Below are 26,033 nucleotides of genomic sequence, written 5' to 3'. Positions count from 1 at the left end.
CTAAATCAAAAAAAATACCATTTCATGTTTAAATGTTTATTTCTGCTTAAGCCGGTGCTAGAGGGCGTGGACGGTAGTTTGCACTTGCCAGTACCGTCCATGAACAGGCTCAATCAAACCGAGCTTACAACATTTTCAATTTTGACGTATTGGGCTTTCATTAGGGATTCTTATTTTCTCTTTTTGATTACAACAATAGACCATTTATACGTATCTACCCTCAGTCACGTTCGTTATAAGTTCTGGAGAATAAAATGTCAAGCTATAATAAAAAAAATGTAAGTATGGGGTTGAAGTTAAAGACGTCAAATACTTATTGTTAAACTAAAATGACTTATAAAATGAGTATAAGGAGCAACGTCTTTATTATGTAAATGATGCTTTATTTGAAAGTCATGTACGTGTTGCAAATGCGTTAAATAAACGCTTTGCTACAAATTCAAAACTAACTAACAAATTTATTTTTTTTAATTAAGCCTGAGTTTAATTTTAATTAACATTGATTTTATGTTAGGAATTTTTCCATAACAAACTAAATATAGCAAGCGCTTGGAGGCGTGGACGGTAACTTGCACGTTCCAGTACCGACCATGAACAGGCTCAATCAAAGCGAGCCTGAACATTTTCAATTTTGTTGTTTTTGGCGTTGTTTTGTCGCCCATCAGTGTTATTTGTGCCTTGTAGAGGCCGTAAAACGTCCCACCGTGCATATAATCAAAGATGTTATATATTCGATCCTTGGAGATCATTCAGCACGACAGTATGGTTGTGTATACATGTGATGTCGTATTTTTAGTTTTTCCTATTTGACCTTTTTTCAACTATGGTGGTTCCAGTACTCCTTAAATACTGCATAATCACGATTCACCAATATGATATGTTGCCTGCTTAAAGTTGTATTATGACGTCTTGTCTATGCAGGCTTCATAACCTCAGATCCTCTTTCAAATTTCCATTTTATTTGCTTAGTTCCGCCCATTGTTTTCTCGTTTAGGGCACAAGCATTTTTACTTGGGACCTAAGGCTGCTTTTCATGGAATGGCACTAACGTGTCACGTTGAAGGTTCCGCCGTGTGAACGCATCTTCAGATGTTTCTAAGTTAAAAATTTCACAATTATTATGTTTAAATGTTGAATTCTGCATAAGCCGATGCTATAGTGGCCGTGGACGTAAATAGCACTTTTAAGCACCGTTCATGATCACGAACAGGCTCAATCAAACCAAACCTGAAACAATTTCCATTTTGTTGTTTTGGACGTTCTTTATATATTTCTATATGAAGGAGGAGATCAGACAAGAATAATTATTCCCTGGTGGTATCTTTTATTCCAACAATTTCAAAAATATTTGAAAGCATAGTTGCAAACCAGTTTATCAGCCATTCAGTCATATTTAATGACCATTCTTTTTCTACTTTCTTCTCTCTTTTTCTGAGTATGACTGGTAGTTTTCCCCTCTCTGCTGGTGTCTCCATTTACATTGTCTTTCTTACAATATCAAGTGTGAGCTGCAGCTTATAAATACTTTATAGTTGATACACTTACAATGTACTTATGTGATATAAAAAGCACTGAATAAATTATCACCAGCATATATATTTCTGATATAATTCCGTTTAACCTTATCTCAGAATAAGACTTACATAATTATATCAACACATATAGAAAACATCATGTAAAAACGACTCAAAACAAATCAATTGAAATTTGCATGAATACGTTTTTAATTCTGATCATTTTACTTTTTACATATCCCGGATAGTGTTATATCCCTTGTTCAGTTCGGTGCCTTCTTGGTGCCCAGCTGGTATATATTATTATGTCGGGGCTGCGTTCTGTGAATGTCACATTGCCTTGTTGGTCTCATTTTATTTTCATTCTAATAATCTTATTCCTAATGATCTTAAGGATCACCCTTTCTCCAGATTTGAACAATATTTCTTCAGGAATAAGAAATTCTGTAGACATGTATACATGCAGGACTTGATCGAATTATTTGAGTTGCATGTTAAACAATTTTAACAAGAAGAAATGATAACAATGAATTTGATATTTGATATAAATGTATATAATGTCAAACACTTTAAATGTTACTAACCAAAATCTTTACTTACAATGTAGTTTTGATTTTTATTATCACTATTCAAAATTTGATATACTGTACGTGCATGCATGTATTATTATTTCTCACTTTTATAATTATTTGACGATTTTGTTAAAAAATACAGCTTGCATTACAGAATATGCTATCTTTAATGCTTTAAAATGATGTAAAATGTCTTAGTAAGCTATACAATCTTCCTTAATTTAATAAAGATTTTAAATGACTATAAAACAAACGAAAATACCAAAACAAAATACATTATCTAAGAAAAATACTTATCTGATATTAAGATCTATTTCGCCTTCAAACATTTAAATATACCCATTTTTACAAATAATTATTCGAAAACAGGCAGTAACTAGTATTTTCCGGTCGAATTAGACCGGAAGGGACCGGAGACCGGAAGCGACTGGACCGGACCGGAGAATAGTATATCCGAGGTATTTAGTGGCGTTCGACTATAAAAAAATCATTTAGTGGTGTTATATCTGCGAGGACAAAATCTGGAACGAATGAAATAATTCGATAATTTCTTACGTTATAATCAGGTTTGAATGTTATCAATGTGATTTATAGTCGGATCAATAATTTATACCATGGCAGCAATGTTAACATAGAGCTGTCATGTATATTGTACATGCCAAATGATTAATTTCATATGAAGTTGTTTAATTTCGGATACGTCATTTTTCACCGAGTCCAATCGTTCACTATGTTTCCCAGGCGGAGAACGCATGAAGAGATCAATTTTACAGGTGGAAAACCGATACTGTGGTAAGAAAATTGTCTTCAATTTCTTTGAAAATGCATATTTCACAAAACTTTATAGCTTATTCTGATCTCGTATGATTACTTTATCCGACAGGCATCTCAAACTCGCCAAATCTTTGTTAACTTATTAGATCATTATCGACAACTGCACAAGAAAAGTCACAAAATTGGTAAAATCGCTCTTTGATAGCCAATAACTTGACATCCAAGCAAACTTCTAAACATTTGTATCGCTCTAAAGGTTCTTTATTAACATATCCTCATCCACCAAAAGCCTGTTCTATTTCTATTCCGTATTTTTGGAGTATAATATCGTTTAAGCGAATGTTCAAAATGAACGCATGAGCCGAACTTTTCATGTGGTTTCATCAGATTGCAAAATGAACGCATGAGCAGGTGGATTTTTTGGTTACTCCAGGTTTCATGGATATCTCACATGTTATCGATCACTGAACCTTTAAATTCCAAAATTTTCGTTCCAAATGTTTGAGCTAACAGAATTCCTATTTTCATACCTTAAGACGGATTGCTTATAATCAATAGATGAAGGTCTGTTCGGTTCTGTGAAAATATAATAAATCCTCATAGATAAAACTTTGAGTAAAATATTTGCAAAATAAAACATCATTGGTTGATGGTATGTTATAATTAAAGATGTAACATACACTTAAAGATCCTGTGACTCAAAATTTTTATGTTCTTAAATAAAGAATTAACAATGTTTAAAGTTACAGAAAACCTTTTTGAGGCCTCAAACAGTGCAAAAAATGTCCTATTTAGGCCCCAAAGACTGGTTTTCGTTTGAGAAATGTTGTTAAAAAAGTGACCATTTTTTCGGCGCCGTCCCCCATCCAAATGTTACATCAGGGGGTTGCCTGAGGGGGTTTGAAGAGAGTGGGCGGAGTCCCCTCATCGTCAAGAAAATTTTGTTTTGGACATGTGACAGGCTAAAAATGGCCTCAGGTCGATCTTAGGGTAACTAGTAACAGACGCTGAAAAGCCTTTTACTCTATCTCAATTCATTGAGAAGTTGCAGCACTTTAAAATCAGTTTTGATGAAAAAAAAAGGAAAATAGTGATTTTTGGCAATTTTGAGACGTCCCCCCGTTGCCATGGTAACAGGAAATTTACGATTGAGCATGTTGTTACAGAGGCTATGGAGTAGCCGAGTTTCATCAGTATTGAAGGAAGCATTTTTCATAGTTTCATAGCAGTTTGAACTTGTTACAGGAGGCTTTTCAATGAAAACGGCCATTTTTCGCAATATGCTCATGGGGTAAAAACATACAGGATCTTTAAGCAATAATATATATATATATATCAACTTCCTTACAACAAAATGAACATACAAGAAAATGTTGAAAAAACACATTCTTTTTAGGGTTATTATAAGTTTTTCTTTTAGAAATAATACACTTTTTATTTTAATGAAGAATAGGCAAAGTATTTATCAAAATGTGTTTCTAATTACCTCCCTTTATTTACAGAACTTGTTAAATTCGATAATATCTATGTAAGATTTGTAATATTGGTGATAATTTATTTGAGTATCAGGTTTATCATATTAGACTATTAAAGTTTTGAGGTACAGGGACTTTAAAAGAGTATACATACGCTATTATTTGTCATTTATCCTTTGTTGTTAAATATAATGCATGTATGATAGTAATTGTATTCAATTAATTAAATTATCAAAGTACATATTTTGTAAAACAATCATTTACCATGCGTGCAAAAATCGAGGATTTTTCCAAAGTGTCATGTAAGATTATTATATAAATCAGCTTAATGTCGTCAGTTGTTGATTTTATTCAACATGACAAGACTTACATGTAGTTATCTCTCCGTTTCATGTATTAAACAATATTCATTTGTTTAAGTTATTCAATAAGAAGTTGTTCATTAAAGCTGATAATATGTGTTATAAACGAGGAATTACTTCAATTTCACACGATCTTTCCCAACAGACCTCGTACTTTTCCTTATTAGCATATATATACATACAGCGTACAAAGTATATTTTAATTTGTAAAAAAAGTGTCTCTCACTTATTTGAAATAAAATTTGAAATTTTTAAAGTTGGAATATGTTAAATTTGTTAGATAATTAGGAAAAACTGGAGTTTTAAAAATACCACCTGCTCATGCGTTCACTTTGCAAACCTATGAAACCACATAAAAAGTTCGGCTCATGCGTTCATTTTGAAAATTCGCTTAAACGATATTATACTCCAAAAATACGAAATAGAAATAGAACAGGCTTTTGGTGGATGAGGATATGTTAATAAAGAATCTTTAGAGCGATACAAATGTTTAGAAGTTTGCATGGATGTCAAGTTATTGGCTATCAAAGAGCGATTTTACCAATTTTGTGACTTTTCTTGTGCAGTTGTCGATAATGATCTAATAAGTTAACAAAGATTTGGCGAGTTTGAGATGCCCGTCGGATAAAGTAATCATATGAGATCAGAATAGGCTATAAAGTTTTGTGAAATATGCATTTTCAAAGAAATTGAAGACAGTTTTCTTACCACAGTATCGGTTTTCCACCTGTAAAATTGATCTCTTCATGCGTTCTCCGCCTGGGAAACATAGTGAACGATTGGACTCGGTGTTTTTTGTCTATCAAACTCAAACATTGACAAACGTTTACAAGTTGCCTGCTAGTCACTTTAGTTAGCGAATACCTGTTAATCCATATGTAAATGTAGATGTACAGTATGGGTTTATGGTAGGATGTATAAAAATACTTTCTTCCCGAGGACAATTGTTGACTGGAATGGCCTGGCATCAACAGTCACTGCCACGGAAACGTTGGATGCTTTCCGCGCGCGCCTGCCGGCCTCCATCTTAATTCACTTCACAACGTCTCTGTAAATAAATTTTTTATCAGTTTTTACAACTTGCAGAGAAGTTGCAGAAGTTTGTGATGTAGGTACGGCAACTGCTCACAAAATGTTAACTGAGACACTTGCAATGTCTCGGGTTTCGGCCCATTGGGTACCGAGATTATTGACGGCTGATCAGGAAGAAAACCAAGTAAAAGCATCTCGACAGTTTCTACGTTCATACCAGAGAGAAGGCGACGCGTTCTAAGACAGAATTATTACCACGGACGAGTCCTGGTTTTACTACTACGACCCAGAAACAAAGTCGCAGTCTTCAGTTTGGAAGCACACGTCGTCTCCACCCCCGAAGAAAGCACGTGTAACCAAATCCGTTGGGAAACATATGTTTATTCTATTCATGGACCGGAAGGGGATGCTGTTAACACATGCTTTACCGAAGGGAGAGACGGTGAACGCTGACTATTACTGCAGGGTGAGTAATTATGTTAACTTTATTTAACATGAAAATAATTAAAAATAAATATATAAATAATATAGATAATTAAATTGATTACTTACTTAATTATTAAAATAATTATTTGAAATTAATTCACCTGTATCTGTATTAAGTACGAGCTCCGATATTTCTGTTTAAGGTAATCAGACGGGAACTGATCAACGCTATCCGTAAGAAGCGGCCGGAAATGCTTGCGAATCTGGAGAACATCTACCTACATCAAGACAATGCGCCTGCGCATACAGCATCTGCCACTTCTCTGGAACTTGATGTTCTCGGGTTTAACCGCATCGCTCACCCACCCTACTCACCCGACCTGGCCCCAATGGACTTTTCCGTTTTTCCGGCCATCAAATCCGAACTACGAGGAATCCGGTTTGAGGACCTAGTTGAACTGCGCTCTAGAGTTATGAGCATTATTGCAACTTTAAATCTGACTGGTATAGAAATGTATTCGCCAAGTGGGTTACGAGGCATGAGAAATGTGTACGTTGTGAAGGAAGATACTTTGAAAAGGAGTAGCAGTTGACTTTTCTATGGTGACGTTAAACTCTGGAAATAACGGCAACGTTGGATAACGTCGTTGCGTGCGCCGGGTCACCGGTAGTGTCTGTGCCTAACGCTTTGTAGCTTTTGTATACATGAAGCTATTGTTATGAAATTTTACACTATAATAGATGAGGTATTAAAGTAATACATAGTAAACTCTTGTTTGATTTTATCTTTTCCAACGCTAAATATTGACCCAGTCTCAAAACTTTCCGAACAACCCTCGTATGTGACAGTTTGACTGCGACTTGAACGCGGCACTCTAGAAATACCAACTGAGCCATCTTGCTGCTTAAACATTTTCTCTACTTTTTAGTGAACAGTTCTTAAGTGAACATTGGTTTGGTGCTAAATGTAACAGATTGGGAAAAATATGCAGTCTGACCCTCTGCATCCTGTACCACAGCTCTCCTAACTTAGCTTCATTCGTAAAGGTGGCTTACATTATTAGTAAACATTTTTGTACAGTCAGTAACCAGTAATTGTTACATGTGTTTGTATGTACAGTATGGCAGGCAGACAAATGATGCGAGCTGTTAGAGTGGCCCAGTTTGGTGGGCCTGAAGTTCTGAAAGTAGAAACAAATGTAGCAATACCTACTCCAAGCCAATCACAGGTTAGTGCATCATGATACGCTGATAGTTATCAGCTATGATTAAGATTTTAAATTTTTATTGTCCTATGCGCTCTGGATTTGTTAACTTTCTATATGTTTGGAAGTGTACATTATGGAGATACAGAAATGATAATTAATTCACATAAATGATAATAAACAGAGTGACATATAAATTAAGCAAAATAGGACAAAAAGATACAAGATACAAGAAACTTTATTTGAAAACGATTTTTTTTATGTATCATGAAACATAAGCTAATTAGCAACATGTACTAAAAGACAATAACAAAAGACCATATAACATAATAATTATTAAGTGACTTAGTAACATAACAACCCTTTTATGTTATGATATGCATGATGATGTGTTGATCACTCCTTTAACTACATGTATATGCTAAAAGGAAAAGTTCATGTATTCTGCATGCATTCAAAGAGACTCATTTGTAGTCAGGGTTGTCATAAGGGGCAAAATGTAGGCCAACATGAATTTCTCAAATGCATTTTGGGCTGTTTCAAATCTTAAAAAAATACAACACTGATTGTTATAATTATAATGTATGTCCTAAAACAAAAAATAGTTGCCTTAAATTGAAATAAACTGTATCAGCAAAATCTTAATGACAACCGTGGTTGATTTCATTAATTATTATGCTTTCAGGTTCTTGTGGAAGTAAAGGCTGCTGGAATTAACCCAGTGGACACATACATAAGGTCTGGCACCTACGCCATCAAGCCACCATTACCGTTTACCCCAGGTTCAGACCTCGCAGGAATTGTGAAAGATGTTGGAGCAAATGTGACAAAGTTTAAGGTAATACTTAAGTGAAATGTTAAATTTTTTTTTTTTTCAGATGTCTAAATCAGATGTTTAAATTGTTTCTTGATTGCCCTGTTTTTGGAACAGTTCTTATCATTAATTCCTATAATATTTTGTCAGTTTTGAGCTATATTCAATTGTTTGTAGCCAATCAATTACATCTCTAGGCAAACAAAAATTTATTGGATTATTATCCAGTAGTGAGGACATAATAAGTTGAAGAATTTCTTCCTTTATGGAGTTAGTAAGCACCAGACATGAAATTGATATTATTTTATTCATGTGTATTTAATAATCATTGTGGGATAGTGTCCTAAAATAAATGTAGCGATCTGTCATACATGTATACAGAATGATGCTACATGTATTTATAGTAGAAAATAGACAATTTAGGATTCTACGGGTATGCTTTATTCTGTCAGGCATAATTTTCACAAGAGATCTTCCTCCATCAGTAAATATGCAATTCTGCATGGTGGTTCCATATAGTTACATTACTCTTTAAATTGTGACCTGGCATTAGTGTGATAGGATATGTAAGACACAAAACACAAAGATTTATAATTGCTGAAAAATTAAATCCAAGTTGAGTAACCCAAATGCCATCTTGTCCACACAGCCAGGAGAACGGGTTTATGTGTCCAGAAAAGTTTATGTCAGCGGTGGCTATGCTGAATTTAGTACGGCTGATGAAACAGATGTCGGACATCTGGATGAGAAAACTACGTTTCAACAAGGTGCTGGCATAGGCATTCCATACTTCACAGCGTATAAAGCTGTCTGCTTCTCGTAAGCAACATTTTATCGGCATGCCAAGCTTTGAGTTTGAAGCTTGAAACACATTTATACTAACAATCTTGGCAAACTATTTCTTGCTTGTACAATATTCATGTGTTGATCGTGTGAGCCAGTAGAAGTAGGGGAAGTTTTTTTTGTATGTCGACTACCATACATATAACACTTTCATGGCATCTTAATTTACATGACTTGTAAATGATAAAAGTACCTAGACAATATCATTATTGAGTAATAGGGGGTGTTTGGATAAGTTGCACCACCATATCTGTAGACTCTATATAACTGCTAATTATGTCTCCCCCACCTCGGGGGGAGACATATTGTTTTTGCCCTGTCCGTCCGTCAGTCCGTCCGTCCGTCCGTCCGTCCGTCCGTCCGTCCGTCCGTCAGTCCGTCCATTCTTCGTTTCCGGACGATAACTAGAGTTCCTTTTGACCTACAGCCCTCAAACTTCATAGGATGATTGGTCTTATAGAGCTGATGATCCCTAATGTTTTTGGGGTCAGTAGGTCAAAGGTCAAGGTCACAGTGACCGTTGGTCACCGTTGGTCAATTTCTCGTTTCCGGATGATAACTAGAGTTCCTTTTGACCTACAGCCCTCAAACTTCATAGGATGATTGGTCTTATAGAGCTGATGATCCCTATTGTTTTTGGGGTCAGTAGGTCAAAGGTCAAGGTCACACTGACCGTTGGTCAATTTCTCGTTTCCGGATGATAACTAGAGTTCCTTTAGACCTACAGCCCTCAAACTTCATAGGATGATTGGTCTTATTGAGCAGATGATCCCTATAGTTTTTGGGGTCAGTAGTTCAAAGGTCAAGGTCACAGTGACCGTTGGTCAATTTCTCGTTTCCGGATGATAACTAGAGTTCCTTTTGACCTACAGCCCTCAAACTTCATAGGATGATTGGTCTTATAGAGCAGATGATCCCTATTGTTTTTGGGGTCAGTAGGTCAAAGGTCAAGGTCACAGTGACCGTTGGTCAATTTCTCATTTCCGGATGATAACTAGAGTTCCTTTTGACCTACAACCCTCAAACGTCATAGGATGATTGGTCTTATAGAGCTGATGATCCCTATTGTTTTTGGGGTCAGTAGGTCAAAGGTCAAGGTCACAGTGACCGTTGGTCAATTTCTTGTTTCCGGATGATAACTAGAGTTCCTTTTGACCTACAGCCCTCAAACTTCATAGGATGATTGGTCTTATAGAGCTGATGATCCCTATTGTTTTTGGGGTCAGTAGGTCAAAGGTCAAGGTCACACTGACCGTTGGTCAATTTCTCGTTTCCGGATGATAACTAGAGTTCCTTTAGACCTACAGACCTCAAACTTCATAGGATGATTGGTCTTATTGAGCAGATGATCCCTATTGTTTTTGGGGTCAGTAGTTCAAAGGTCAAGGTCACAGTGACCGTTGGTCAATTTCTCGTTTCCGGATGATAACTAGAGTTCCTTTTGACCTACAGCCCTCAAACTTCATAGGATGATTGGTCTTATTGAGCAGATGATCCCTATTGTTTTTGGGGTCAGTAGGTCAAAGGTCAAGGTCACACTGACCGTTGGTCAATTTCTCGTTTCCGGATGATAACTAGAGTTCCTTTTGACCTACAGCCCTCAAACTTCATAGGATGATTGGTCTTATAGAGCAGATGATCCCTATTGTTTTTGGGGTCAGTAGGTCAAAGGTCAAGGTCACAGTGCAGTGGGGGAGACATGCGCTTTTTTACAAAAGCATCCTCTAGTTTCTCTATACATAAAAAATTCCCAATTAAAAGTTACAAAATAAAAATATTGAACAAAAATTCTAAAATCTTTGAAAATAAGGGCTCCTTTACTGTAATAGTGCTTATATGTTTGAAGATGCCATCCTAGACAGTAATAAATGTTTGCATCCATTTAATCACTGTAAAATTTCAGTCATGCATTTTTTCCCCAATTTTTAACAAAACACCACTGAAATTCCCAATTCCATGGCTATGGGTCATGTTCTCAAACCTTGTCAGTCATGCCCAGCACAAGACAACAATGTTTTCAATTTTACGCAGCATAATAGACAATGTGTTTGTCTGGCATACCAGCAATAGTCTTAATGTATTCAGTCATACCATCATAAGACCCATATATTGTCAGTCATACCCAGGTTTAGACCTAAAGGTTGTCAGTCATGGCAGCACAAAACCTAAATATTGTTAGTCATACCCAGCATTAGACTTAATTTATAATTGTCAGTCATGGCAGCACAAAATTGTTAAACCTGAATATTGTCAGTCATATGCAGCATTAAACCTCAAACTTGTAATTCATACACTTGACCATAACATTATCAGTGATACCCACCACTAGATGTTAATATTGTCAGTCACACAGATCAACACTAGACCTGAATATTGTCAGTCATACCGAGTGTTAGACCTAATTGTTGTCAGTCATGCCAGCACAAGACCTGACCTTATTGTAATCAGTCGTACCAGCACTAGTAGACCTGTATGTTGTCAGGTAAAGTTACCATACCATAAAATAACATATTACTATCATATTTACCATAGGTCTTGTGTAATCTTATTTTGTGTCGGCCCTTAACTTTTCTATGTGTCTACTACAGCCTGGGGACCGTGTGTATGTGATTAAGAATGTATCAGGGGGCTATGCTGAGTTCACTACAGTTGAGGAAAACATGGTGGGGCATTTAACAAGTTCTCTCTCATTTCAACAAGGGGCAGGAGTTGGCATAGCATGCTATACAGCCTTTAGAGCTGTCTGTTTAATGTAAGAGCATTTGAATGTATTTCCTCATCCTGTATACATGTACACCTGTGAAATGTTTGTTTTGTGATAGTTGCTAGATACCAAGCTGTTAAGAATGATAATAAAAATAATAAACTCTTAATTTAAGGAAGGTAACTTATTAAGACAATACATCAAAGCATTAGAGAAAACACATACAATGCAAAATCTTATTTTCAACAAGGCCAATGGAGTAAGCTCTGCAAACGTTCAACATACATTTAATTATTAAGACTATTAATATTTCTATGGGAGGTCACAAGTGTAATAATTATGCCTCTTGGCAAAATGTATTGTGAATGCAAAATATGAAAGGTCATATAAAATATTTGGTAGTCAAGGCTTTTTTTCCCTTCCATAGCAGGGGCCGTTATAGGACTGCTTCCCCAAAGAAAAATTCTTAAAAATCATGCAGTTTTCCCCCCAAAATTGAATTTACATCACGCTTTTTCTTCCACTTTTGCAAATATATCATGTACGATAAAAATCACTAAAATTAAGGGCAGGGCTGCTTCCCCAACCTGTGGAAAATAGCCCTTGGTAGATAATGGCTGGATTGCATGTAAAAATGGAGTGTCATCCATGACATAATGATGACAGCTTACATAATATAAGAAGGCTATCTGTATTATCTTAGAATGCTTGTTGAAATTACCAGAGGCTACCATTTAAACAGAATCCTTGGGCCAACTACTTTTGCAATTCCTAGTTATGATAATAATAGAAAAAAAATTAGACTGTTTTGTTTATTTTACTGACAGGCACTTAGTAAAGTTGACAGGCACTAGAAAAAAGCCAAGCTTGCAATTTTATGAGCAGGTCTTTAGAACAGGAACCAAATAATGTTTATAATTCAGAAATGATAGAAGGAAAGAACTTTATTTTATAATACTTTATTTACTTATTTTTCTAGATTTAACTTGCTTTCATTAAATGTTTAGCATATCTTGCAAAACATATAAAGATGCTTCATGTGGCTAGCTGTGTTTGTACATGTACATTGTAAAATTAGTTTAGTTTCAGGTTATAGTATAAGTATAATACATAGTTCTTCTGTATAGAGGCACTTACATACTTTACAACAGAGATCATGCCAACTTGCTCTACAGAAGTTGAACAGTAGCTTGTATAATGTATGTAATAAATCAACTCTCTTCTATTTAAATCAGTAGAGAAGGTGTTAGGGAAGCCAAATTAAAAATAAAGTGAGCCCTGGCTATGCCATGTGACCCTTGAAAAAAAAGTAAATTTATCAATTCAAATGAAATTATTACATTATAATAATTCAGGAACATTAAAAGTTCATAGTGCTTGGAGATTTTTGTATTAAAACTTGAAAGAAGCAGGAATGTGATTTTAATCCAAATTTAACACATGAACTTATGCATTCAGATGCCCCAAACTATTTCAAGAAAATCAAACGTAAGAAAAATGTACTAAGATTTAAAAAAGTAAAAATATTTAATATTCAAATAATGATTTACATGTTATGACTTTGTGCGATTAATGACTGATTTTGAAGCATTTACTGTGTTTATCACCATATTTCTACTGCAGTTAGTTCCATTTTTGCATATTTTGGCCTCTGAGTTTGGTAATTTACTTGGATTGTAAGTGCTATATAAATTTGCAATGCGTAAATGTGTTTTACTTGCTGTTGGAGTAACCATTATTAAAAGTGCTTTTCCAATCAATTAAAGTGACATTATACTAATTTATTCATTGTCTAGTCAAGTTGAATTAGATTAATAACATTTTAAAAGATTGACCATTAATGATGAATAACCAATAATTGGTAATAAGAAATTTCCATGTGCCATGATTGTGAGTTATTGAATATTCATTTAAAGTAGAATATGGCAAAACAAATATGCCAAAATCCTAAATTATATTGATTTCTACCAGTGTACTCTCAGGGACGTACAGTACACTTGGATGGGCATTATAATGTCACTTTAAAAGCAAATACATTGCAGATATTTGATTTGCTTTTTTTGTTGGTCTGTCTATAGGAATGTCTCAAAAAAACATTAATGAATTTTTGTAATCAGACATATTGCTTACACACATATGTATATTTCATATATAACATACTCATATTTTACCTTAAGTTTCCTTAAAGTGTATATTTAAAGCTATATATTTTACACATTAGTGTTTGAAGGAACAATAATACCAAAACACCTGTATAATGAAAGAAATATGTTTCTTAAGGGAGAATGGTGCTGGATATGTTGAAGTGGCATGATGCATTTTTTTCGCTATAAAGTTGAGTTGTCAATAGTAATATACATTTATTTCAAGTGATTGACTAGTAAAACAATGATCAACCAATGATTTAATGAAAAATGTTTAGGGCTACATAAATTATGAAAAGACTACCCCAATCTTCAAAATTGAACGATACAGATCCATTTCTAACAATATTTATAGAGATGTATGAGGCTAAACATGTGGATTCCTGCTATCCAGCTAGCTTATGAGACATGGATGGTTCCACTCAGGTGCCCGTTATAAATTTGTACCTGAAAAAATGCATCAAATTAAGGGCACCTTAGGTCTTCCAGAAAAGCTGAACAGTCTCAACAAGACCAATACTTTAAAACCGAAGGAAAAAAACCCAAAACAAATGTGAATTATTTATCATTTTTGCGTATTTAAATATAAAATGAAACACAATTACTTGTATGGCAAAATATGATTTTATTTTAAATTTTTACCCGTGCACTCACATTTACACACAATATCACTCTGATTTTGGTAGAATTTTAGTCTCATCATTTTTTGTCAACTTTGATAGTATTTTATAAAAAAAAAAAAAAAATTTTGATGTTGTAATTTGAATGATTATGATGGACGTTCTGCTGTATTATGACATGTCACAATATTCTTAATTTTTTCATTACAGAGGACGTGAGAAGGTCAAACCTGGAAACAGTATTCTAATTCATGGTGCTAGTGGAGCTGTATGTAATTTATATATTAAATATTCTTACTTAAAGTTATACAAATTTTATAAAGAGATTTTAATGTGTTGATTAGCAAAATTTGTCTTAGAACATGGTATAATTATTGGTGCACATGATTGGACAATATGAAATATCAGACGTTAAGCCTTTCTATATCAGTATAAATGTTTGAAAGTCGCCCTATGACTTGTAAAGCATTAATTTTGTGTTCTTATGTACAGGCCATTTTTATACTTCACAACAGCAGGTGTCAAGTGCTGTGTGGCAGCTGTAAAAAGTTGTCCCGTACTTCACTTCAGTCTTGTTATATGTTTCTGGTCCTTCGAGATCATTGATGCCAGCACTATTAAGTGTTGAGAATTGAGTACCGCTCAAGCCGGTGCTAGGGGGCGTGAGGGATGTTGCACTTATTCATTATCCCTCATGTACAGACTCAATCAATATGACCTATCCAACAATTATATCAAGTTGTTATATTTTCCAGGTAGGTCTAGCCTGTGTTCAGATAGCTGTATCAAAGGGTATGAAAGTGTATGGTACAGCAGGTACACTGGAAGGTATTGATCTGGTGCTCAAACAAGGTGCAACAGCAGTGTTCAACCATAGGGAAGAGGGATATGCAGATAAAATAGTGGTATACTACCTACATGACCAATAGGAACAATGTTTTTTTAACATACCTGTATAGAACGGTGTACAACTGAAAAAAGCTTCATGTTTTATATATTGGACTATACTACAATGTTTACAAACTTTTATAACAAATGATTTCACATACTTTTCTCATTTGATAAGAATTTTACATGGTCTAAATCGATTAAAACATTGTATAACAAATTTTGCTCTTTCTACAAAACTATCAAATTTACTTATGAGGCTTGATGTGGCTTAATGTTGCTTGAAGTTGGCAAGTGATTACCTTATTGTTTGGAAATTATTATACTGTATAATACATATGTGAGCAAAATACAGAGATACTATTAAGTTACTTTTAAGCAAAGAGTTAACTTTATTTAAATACAAATGTACATGCTTAACTTTTGAATCATTTATCTTTTTTCCATTTGAAAAGATACTTTATGCAAGGTGACTCCATTTTTAAACGAAAGTTCAAAGAAATGCTTTATAAGTTAATGTAATTTATCTTTGGACTATAGATACAAGGTAAACTTTTAAATTTTTGTTAGCCTATGCAAATTTGTTACCAGAAAAGCTTTAATTGATAAAGATAGTGCTTTACTTCTAGGAAGCAACTGGTGGTGTCGGTCCAGACCTTATAATAGAGATGCTAGCAAATGTAAATCTAGAAACTGATATGAAAATAATAAACCGGAAAGGAATTATTGTGGTAGGTAAAGTGTTGAGTGAAATTAAATTTTCATCTTTCAAGCTGCACACCTCCAGATAAGCATGGATATTTCAATAAAATCAAACCTGAGAGAAATGTACTAAGATTTTAGGAAAGGTATAAAGATTGAAAATTCTAGTAATAATTTACATGTTATGTGCGATTAATGACCAATTTTTACTAACGCAGTAAATGTTATTTTCGAATATTTTGACATTATTTTAGTAATTTTCGGGGGTTGTGAGCGCTGTTTGTAATGTAAAGATTGCTTCCTTTTGGTAACTTCATATTTTTTTTTGAAAATTTTAGGTTGTTGGTAACAGAGGGTCTATTGAAATAAATCCAAGACTTGCAATGCAGAAAGAATCACATGTGACGGGTATGATACTGATGAATGCATCTCCAGTAAGTCTGATAATTTATCTTGCACATCACACACTTAATCTAAATATACTAAACATTATTTGTTAAAGCAAGTAATTTAACTGGTTGTGTTGGAGCTTGGAGCAATCTACAAATGAGGTGGCCTAAATAACTGTTGGGATCAATTTAACAAATCTGTGGCTTAAAATGGTTATGTCCTAATTATATTATCATGTCCTTGTAATATCCAAAAGTTAAAATTATTTAAGGAGCTTTGAAAGTATCATAGTGAAGAAGCTATCCATCTTCTCAGCCTGGCCAGTTCAAATCAGTCGCGCACTTTTACTGGAAAAGAGTCAACTCGGCCCTATACCAACTCGGCACGGGTCAACTCGGCACGGGTCAACTCGGCCCACTTTACAAAAATATAAATAACGTATTAACTTTGCTTTGCATGTTGTTAAGGTAAATTAATAATGAGAAATATCTTATTGTTATATAATTATACTTCTGCCGAAATAAGTATATTTAGATATTTTTAATTTATTTGTTTGCAGATAAAATTAATATAGTAGATCGATCTAATAAAAATGTGTTTCCTTAGAGGCATTTTGTTTGTTAAGTAATATTCAAAAAAATATTAAACAAAAACGTGTTTACTTCATATCATAAGCTTCTAATTAATTGCAGGTGGTCACTAATCAAATGAATGAATGAGTCAATCATAATTATCACCTAATTAATCGGTATCCTTAACATACTCACTGATTGATAATAAAAGCCCATAACAATATATATTTCAACACATTGTTTGACACTAAAGGTATTAAAGTCAGAAATACAGTGACATATACGCAATCGGTTATCTTTACTCGCAATTTTACTGATATGAAAAGCCTGTCTGCTGCTAATTCGTAAACTATCAATAGGTGTATTACAAATAATTACAATAATTAAAATAAATAATGATAACACAAACCTAAATATTAATAATTGAAAAGTGGGCCGAGTTGACCCGTGCCGAGTTGGAATAGGGCCGAGCTGACTCGGGGGCCGAGTACGTTTTAGGGCCGAGCTGACCCGGATTCCTTTTACTTGGATAATTTAGATAAAAGTTTCTTGGTTCTTCATCCAATTTGGTTAGATTTTGGAAAAATCTATCAAAATTATTGTATCATAATAAACACAGCAATAAAGATACAGTCATGGATTTTGTAGAATTCAGGTTTTATAATACATGTAATTGTTATATTAGGAAAGTAATTGGTGACTATGCTGTGTTTTCAGGAAGATTGGGTAGAAATGCATTCAGGGATATCAGAAGGGTTGAAGGCGGGATGGCTGGTTCCTCACATCTGTAAAGAATACAAGCTGGACGAGGCACCAGTAGCCCATGATGAAGTTATAAATAACACAGGAACATTGGGAAAACGAGTGTTTGTTCTGTGAGACAACCTGATTATATAAGAGACACTACGGCTTTACTTCATGAAGAACAAGCAGTTTATAATACGTGCACTTGGACGAAATGTGTACATTTATAGGAGAGTTATTGATGTACTGCTTTAAATTATGTTGAGTCATTCTTTGATGATGCATTACCTGTCTATATGTCAATTGTATATTGTCTAATTGTTTAATCCAATTATGATGAAAGATATTGATAGACAGGTGCTATATTTATTGTAAAAAAGATTTACAACATTATTTTTATGTTTATGCATTTGATTAAGAGATATTAGCATTTAGAGCAATGAACATTAAAAAAAAACTTATTAATTCAGTTTATAACATGCGTGTACTAAGATTTGATTTTGATATGGAAATAAATCATCACCTGAGCCAATATGTGGTTAACTCCTATTAAAACTAGAAGGACTTAACCTACATGTATTACTTCACTAAGGTGAAAAAAAATAATTTCAAAACATATTTCAAACATTTACATGTAGTAGTGATAATATACAAAGTATGTTGATGGTAATTTCTTTTATGTATTTCTTTAATAATTTCCTCAAATATAGCAAGTGTTATTTAACCTTGAATTCATTAAGATTTTTCTTATTAGCTCTTATCTGCTGCAATGAAAAAGAGTAAAGGGTATATAGAGCTTATGTGTCTAATGATAAATCATTTTTAACGGAATTTAAAAACGGTAAAAATCATGCTGATTCTGTATTCTTATGATCCATTATCTAAAGAGTTGTTATACATAGAACATTTATGTTCTTTAACACTTACGAATATTGTACCTAAACGGGACTGCTTCAGTGATATCTCTTAATTCATCTTGCCATTTTTGTAAAGAGTTAGGAAAATACCCTGAGTCTTGCATTGCTTTATAAGTTGATCTACATCTTTTTTTTTTACTTCAAACTACTTGCTCCTCACCGCTGTGGGTTCGAATCCCGACTTTTGATATTGGATTATTTCATGTAAGGAAGCTATCCAGCTAGCTTTCGGAACGTTGGTGGTGCTACTTAGGTGTAAAAGTCTCCATTTGGATTTTTGAAAGATCACCAAAAAACAGAACTCCTCATATTTAAGTCACCTTTAAACTATTCATGAACTATTTTAAATCTATCATTGTTTTAATATTCTATCCTCCAAACTTGAAGTCTTGGATAATAATATTCCTTTTGACTTTTATTCAGAACTATTCCACAAAAAGGGAAAAAAGGGTTCTGTATTTTGGTAATTTTGACCAAGTGTAGATTTGGTTAACACCAAAGTAAATGATTTAATTTTGCAAGAGCAAGAGATTTTATAACAACCAGCTTTCCTTTTGGAGAAAGTACTCTCTTCGACCAGTTCGCAAATAATCTCTTGATTTCGTCATTTTTAAGTCAAAGTTAAAATCTATAATTTCAGATAAATTTGTAGTTAATCTAAACATCTTTGTCGTTCTACGACATATTATAATCTGGACTAAGAATAATATTACTTTTATTTCAGATCCAAACCAATTCACTTTTGATTTGATTAGTATTTAGGCCTGCGTTTTCAGCTTTACATTGTAATGTTAACATTGTGTTCTTAAGATATATATATTCTTTTCCATCCAAAAAAAAAACTAGTGTCATCCGCATATTAGGGAATCTTATATTCTTTTCCATAGATTGTTATACTCCTAATTTGTGTATTGTTTCTTATCGTTGATGAATTTCAGCATATAGAATGAATAGTTAAGGCGATAGAGGATCTCCTTGACAATAGCCTCTATATTTGGTATTTTCTTCATGCAATTTTGCCTTTTCAATTTTTGCTCCCCAAAAATTTCGTGGGAGCATGGAGTCGCCGCCTTGTCTGTCAGTCCGTCTGTCTGTACGTACAAACCAGAGCTACATTATGGGGTTTGGTCTATTGTTCTCATAACAATAGATGTCTTTGATGTCATTCATTCCGTTTCTCTTGTGGGGTTATTTTCTGCATTGTGGGGTTAAAAAGAACAAAAGAAATAACAAAAGAAAACCCCATAATGTAGCTCTGGTAAGAACGTCCGTCTGTCCGTCCGTCTGCTTTTCTTGTCCGGGACATAACTTTGAAACAACAAGAGATATCAACAAGAAACTTTTTTGGTAGATAAATCTCATTGAGTAGGTGTGCAATGCACAAGAACCGTAACTTGGTCTTGCCTTATTAGCTCACCTGTCACAAAGTGACAGGGTGAGCTTTTGTGATCGCTTTTCGTCCGGCGTCCGTCCGTCCGTCCATCCGTCCGTCGTCCGTCGTCCGTCCGTAAACTTTTGCTTTAAATGACATCTCCTCATAAACCACTGAGCCAATTTCATCCAAACTTTCACAGGAATGTTCCTTTGGTGGTCACCTTTAAAATTGTTCAAAAGAATTTAATTCCATGCAGAACTCTGGTTGCCATGGCAACCGAAAGAAAAATCTTTAATATCTTCTTTTAAACAACCTAAGAGCTAGAGCTTAGATATTTGGCATGAAACATCTTCTATGAGTGTCTACCAAGTTTGTTCAAATAAAACCCTGGGGTCAAAATTGGCCCGCCCGGGGGGGTCATAGATTTTCCCTATATGCATATAGTAAAAACTTAAAAAAATCTTCTTTTAAAGAACTGTAAGAGCTAGAGCTAAGATATTTGGCATGGAACATCTTCTAGTGAGTGTCTACCAAGTTTGTTCAAATAAAAGCCCTGGGGTCAAAATTGGCCCGCCCCAGGGGTTCATTGATTTTCCCTATATGCATATAGTAAAAATTTAAAAAAATCTTCTTTTTAAAGAACTGTAAGAGCTAGAGCTTAGATATTTGGCATGAAACATCTTCTAGTGAATGTCTACCAAGTTTGTTCAAATAAAAGCCCTGGGGTCAAAATTGGCCCCGCCCCAGGGGGTCATTGATTTTCCCTATATGCATATAGTAAAACTTAAAAAATCTTCTTTTTAAAGAACTGTAAGAGCTAGAGCTTAGATATTTGGCATGAAACATCTTCTAGTGAATGTCTACCAAGTTTGTTCAAATAAAAGCCCTGGGGTCAAAAATGGCCCCGCCCCAGGGGGGTCATTGATTTTTCCTATATACATATAGTAAAAACTTATAAAATCTTCTTTTAAAGAACTGTAAGAGCTAGAGCTAAGATATTTTGGCATAAAACATCTTCTAGTGAGTGTCTACCAAGTTTGTTCAATAAAAGCCCTGGGTCAAAATTGGCCCCGCCCCGGGGGGTCATTGATTTTCCCTATATGCATATAGTAAAAACTTAAAAAAATCTTCTTTTAAAGAACTGTAAGAGCTAGAGCTTAGATATTTGGCATGAACATCTTCTAGTGAATGTCTACCAAGTTTGTTCAAATAAAAGCCCTGGGGTCAAAATTGCCCCGCCCCAGGGGGTCATTGATTTTCCCTATATGCATAGCAAAAAACTTAAAAATCTTCTTTGAAAAAACCAAATAGCTAGAGTTTAGATATTAAGCATGAAACATCTTTAAGTAAATATCTACAAAGTTTGTTCAAATAAAAAGCCCGGGGGTCAAAACTGGCCCTGCCCGTGGGATGTCATTGTTTTAAAACTATATGTGTATAGTGAAAACTTAAAAAATCTTCTTTTAAAAAACCCAATGAGCTAGAACTTAGATGTTTTGCATGAAACATCTTCTTATGGGTGTCTACCAAGTCTGTTCAAATAAACAAATAAAAGCCCTTGGGTAAAAATTGGGCCGGGGGGCGGGGGACGGGGGCTATATACAGGTGAGCGACCTCAGGGCCATCATGGCCCTCTTGTTTTTAAATTATTGCCCCTTGTTTATTTTTACACTTTGAACTTTGTCCGGGACATAACTCTTAATCTATAAGTGGTATCAACATGAAACTTTGAATGTAGATAGATCTCATCGAGAAGGTGAGCAGTGCACAAGAACCGAAACTCTGCCTTGCATAATTTTTGATTTATTGCCCTTTGTTTATTTTTGCACTTTGAACTTTGTGCGGGACATAACTCTAAAACTATAAGAGGTATCAACATGAAACTTTGAAGGTAGACAAATCTCATTGAGAAGGTAAGCAGTGCAGAGGAATCGAAACTCTGCCTTGCTTAATTTATGAATTATTGCCCTTTGTTTATTTTTACACTTTGAACTTTGTCCGGGACATAAATCTAAAACTTTAAAAGGTATCAACATGAAACTTTGTAGGTACATGTAGAAAGATCTCATTGATACTAAGTGCAGTGCACAAAAAAACGTAGTTTTTCTTTTCCTATTTTTTGAATTATTGCCCTTTGTTTATTTTTAGCTCACCTGTCACAAAGTGTGATCGCTTTTTGCCCGGCGTCCGTCCGTAAACTTTTACTTTAAATGACATCTCCTCATAAACCACTAAGCCAATTTCATCCAAACTTCACGGAATGTTCCTTTGGTGGTCACCTTTAAAAATTGTTCAAAGAATTTAATTCCATGCAGAACTCTGGTTGCCATGACAACCGAAAGAAAAAAACTTTAAATATCTTCTTTTAAAAAACCCTAAGATCTAGAGCTTAGATATTTGGCATGAAACATCTTCTAGTGAGTGTCTACCAAGTGTGTTCAAATGAAATCCCTGGGGTCAAAATTGACCCCGCCCCAGGGGGTCATTGATTTTCCCTATATGCATATAGTAAAAACTTAAAAAATCTTCTTTTAAAGAACCCAAAGAGCTAGAGCTAAGATATTCAGCATGAAACATGTTCTAATGGATGTCTACCAAGTTTGTCCAAATAAGAGCCCTGGGGTCAAATTTGCCCCGCCCCAGGGGGTCATTGATTTTCCCTATATGCATATAGTAAAGACTTAAAAATCTTCTTTTAAAGAACCCAAAGAGCTAGAGCTAAGAAATTCATCATGAAACATCTTCTAATGAGAGTCTACCAAGTTTGTTCAAATAAAAGCCCTGGGGTTAAAATTGGCCTCGCCCCATGGAGTCATTGATATTCCCTTTATGCATATAGTAAAAACTTAAAAAATCTTCTTTTAAAGAACTCAAAGAGCTAGAGCTAAGATATTTAGCATGAAACATGTTCTAGTGAGTGTCTACAAAGTTTGTTCAAATAAAAGCCCTGGGGTCAAAATTGGCCCGGCCCCTGGGGGTCCCTGATTTTCCTTATATGTGTATAGCAAAAACTAAAAAATCTTCTTGGAAAAAAAAACCCAAATAGCTAGAGTTTAGATATTCAGCATTTTTAGCATGGAACATCTTCTATGGATGTCTACCAAGTTTGTTCAAATAAAAGCCCTCGGGTGAAAATTGGCCCGCTGGAGGGGGGGGGGGGGAGATCATTGTTTTTCATTATGTGTGTAGTAAAAACTTAACAAACTAAACATCGTGAAACATTTTCTTATGAGTGTCTTTTAAGTTTGTTCAAATAAAAGCCCTGGGGATTAAACTGGCCCCGCTCTGGGGGCCTTTATACAGGTGAGTGACCTCAGGGCCATCATGGCCCTCTTGTTAAACTTTGAACTTTGTCTGGACCATAACTCTTAAACTATAAGAGTTATCAACATGAAACTTTGCAGAAAGATAGATATCATTGAGTAGGTTTGCAGTGCAAAAAAAAACAACGTCACTATGTCTTGCCTAACTTCGGAGTAATTGCCCTTTGTTCATTTTGACACTTTGAAATTTGTCCGGGACATTTCTCTCAAATTATAAGAGATGTCAACATGAAACTTGTAGGTAGATAAGTCTTATTGGGTAGATGTGCAGTGCTTAAAAATCATAACTCTGCCTTGCCTTATTTTGAAGTTATTGCTCTTTGTTTATTTTTACTTTTTGACTTTTGTCCGGAACATATCTTTAAAACTATTAAAAATATCAACATGTCACTTTGCTGGTAGAAAGGTCTCATTGATAAGTTGTGCAGTGCACAAGAACTGTAACTCTGCCTTTCCTATTTTTAGCTCACCAGAGCCGAAGGCTCAGGGTGAGCTATTAGTATCAAAGGGGGATACTCCGGCGTCCGTCGTCCGTCGTCATGCGTCAACAATCATCTTCTTCTCTGAAACCGCTGGACAGATTTACTTCAAATTTGGTCTGTAGCATCCTTGTGACAGTCACACTTGAATTTGTTCATGTCATTTCAATTGGTCCGTTTTAAGGGGTCAACAAAGCTAAAAATAGAAAAACCTTTAAACATCTTCTACTACAGAACTAATTGATGGATGATCAACAAACTTTGCCTGTAGCATTCTTGGGTAGTCTTTTATCAAGTTTGCTCATATTTATTTGATTGGCCCCTTTTAGCGGTCACATTTTTGCCTCAATCGTCATTTAACTTGGTCAGGCTGTTTGTCTAGGTTGTAGCTTGGATGAGTTCGAACATAGGTCATCTCGGATGAAAAACTAGGTCACTGGAGCTAAAAATAGAACAAGTTTGTTAACACTCTAGCGGTCACATTCTTTTCCTCAATCATCATCAATCTTGGTTAGGATGCTTGTCTAGGTGAAAGCTAAGGTGATAGGTCGAATGAGTTTGAACATTGGTTATCTCGATGAAAAACTCGGTCACAGGAGCTAAAAAAGAAAAAGCTTGTTACACTCTAGCGGTCACAATTTTGACCCAAGTGTCATTAAACTTGACCAGGATGCTTGCCTAGGTAATAACACAGACGAGTTCGAACATTGGTCATCTCGGATGAAAAACTAGGTCACAGGAGCTAAAAATAGAAAAATCTTGTTAACACTCTAGCGGCTACTGTTTTAATCCAAATATCCTGTAAATTACTCTGAAAGTTTGTTTTGATGATTTCTATGTCAAGTTTGAATATGGGTCACCTGGAGTTAATAACTAGGTCACACTGTCTAAATATAGAAAAACCTTGTTAACATTCTTGTGGTCACATTTTGTACTTAATTATCATTAAACTTGGTCTGGATGCTTGTCTAGGACATTGCTCAAATGAGTTTGAATATGAGTCATCTCGGATGAAAAATTAGGTCACTAGAGATAAAAATGAAAAAAAAATCTTGTTAACACTCTAGTGGCTACTGTTTTGATCCAAATATCCTGTTAATTGGTCTAAAAGTTTGTTTTGATGATTTCTAGGTCAAGTTCTAACATGGGCCATCTCGGGTTAAAAACTAGGTCACACCGCCAAAATATGGAAAAATATTGTTAACACCACAGTGGTCAAATTTTTTACTCAATTATCACCAAACTTGGTCAGGATGCTTGTCAAGGTAATTGCTCGAATGTGTTCGAACATGGATCATCTCGCATTAAAAACTACTTCACTGGAGCTAAAAATAGAAAAATCTTGTTAACACTAGTGGCTACTGTTTTGATCCAAGAATCCTGGAAATTGGTCTGAAATTTTGTTTTGATGATTTCTAGGTCAAGTTGGAATATGGGTCACCTGGGTAAAAAATTGGGCCACACTGCTCAAATATGGATAATCCTAGTTAACATTCTAGTGGTCACATTTTCGACTCACCTGTCTTGAAACTTGGTCAGAATGCTTGTCTAGGTAATCGTTCGGATGAGTTTGATGGGATGAGCGATCTAGGGCCATCATGGCCCTCTTTTATTTCATGTATCTATCATTTTATCTAGCTTTGTGATTGACAATAACAGTTAATCATACTAGATTTTGCTTAGTATTTAGTCTTCCCAGGTTTGTTAGACAGTTTATCACATGTTTTGCTATTTAGATATTTGCAACGATAATAATAATTATTCAGAAAATTGTGTTTAATTTTCAAGGAGCAAAATAAATTTATAAAAGATATATATAGTCACACTGATCTTGCTTAAATATCTGGGTGGTTTTCTTTAAGCTCTTAAAAACCTTTCTATATTTTTTTTTAACAGTTTTGTTATCGTAACTAGGTAAGACAATTATTATTGTCTTCAGTTCGCTACCACCTCCACATTTCTTGTCGTGTTGTTGTTCCAATGACACTGATTACAAATAGTGTCAGACTTTTTAAAGTAATTGTATACTGTTTTTAAAATATCCTTTGCTTCCCATTCAATCAGATGACTGAAAATAACAAAAAAACTATATTTTCATATTCGATATTGTTTTTATTAAGCACAATTTGTGTCATAAATAAAGAACGCTGTTTATTTC

At 34.7% G+C, this 26,033-nt stretch overlaps 1 protein-coding gene across 2 annotated transcripts; it reads left to right on the top strand.

Moving 5' to 3' along the window:
* The first annotated feature begins 2,526 nt into the window (after nt 1-2,526).
* Nucleotides 2,527-17,992, top strand: LOC132735459 (zeta-crystallin-like). 2 transcript variants are annotated; one of them, XM_060722417.1, is made up of 9 exons: nt 2,527-2,652; nt 7,276-7,384; nt 8,046-8,198; nt 11,606-11,769; nt 14,696-14,753; nt 15,241-15,390; nt 16,003-16,104; nt 16,414-16,509; nt 17,755-17,992. In XM_060722417.1, the coding sequence occupies exons 2-9, from the start codon at nt 7,277-7,279 to the stop codon at nt 17,914-17,916; spliced, it is 993 nt and encodes a 330-aa protein (XP_060578400.1). In that variant the 5' UTR covers nt 2,527-2,652; nt 7,276; the 3' UTR covers nt 17,917-17,992. The 2 variants fall into 2 exon arrangements, with proteins under 2 accessions (XP_060578400.1, XP_060578399.1); XM_060722416.1 differs by lacking the exon at nt 11,606-11,769 and adding an exon at nt 8,824-8,993.
* Nucleotides 17,993-26,033: the final 8,041 nt, after the last annotated feature.

Source organism: Ruditapes philippinarum, unplaced genomic scaffold (genome assembly GCF_026571515.1).
Source record: "Ruditapes philippinarum isolate M1 unplaced genomic scaffold, ASM2657151v2 ctg1342_1_1_1_1, whole genome shotgun sequence".
Taxonomy (NCBI): Eukaryota; Metazoa; Mollusca; class Bivalvia; order Venerida; family Veneridae; genus Ruditapes; species Ruditapes philippinarum.
This window is presented reverse-complemented; position numbering and strand designations above follow the sequence as displayed.

What these genes read in the sequence shown, in the direction of transcription:
- LOC132735459 (XM_060722416.1), top strand. Translation starts at nt 7,277, where the DNA reads ATGGCAGGCAGACAAATGATGCGAGCTGTTAGAGTGGCCCAGTTTGGT. An exon ending in GATATGCAGATAAAATAGTG is followed by an intron (nt 15,391 to 16,002) that starts GTATACTACCTA and finishes CTTTACTTCTAG; the next exon opens with GAAGCAACTGGTGGTGTCGG. An exon ending in TACTGATGAATGCATCTCCA is followed by an intron (nt 16,510 to 17,754) that starts GTAAGTCTGATA and finishes CTGTGTTTTCAG; the next exon opens with GAAGATTGGGTAGAAATGCA.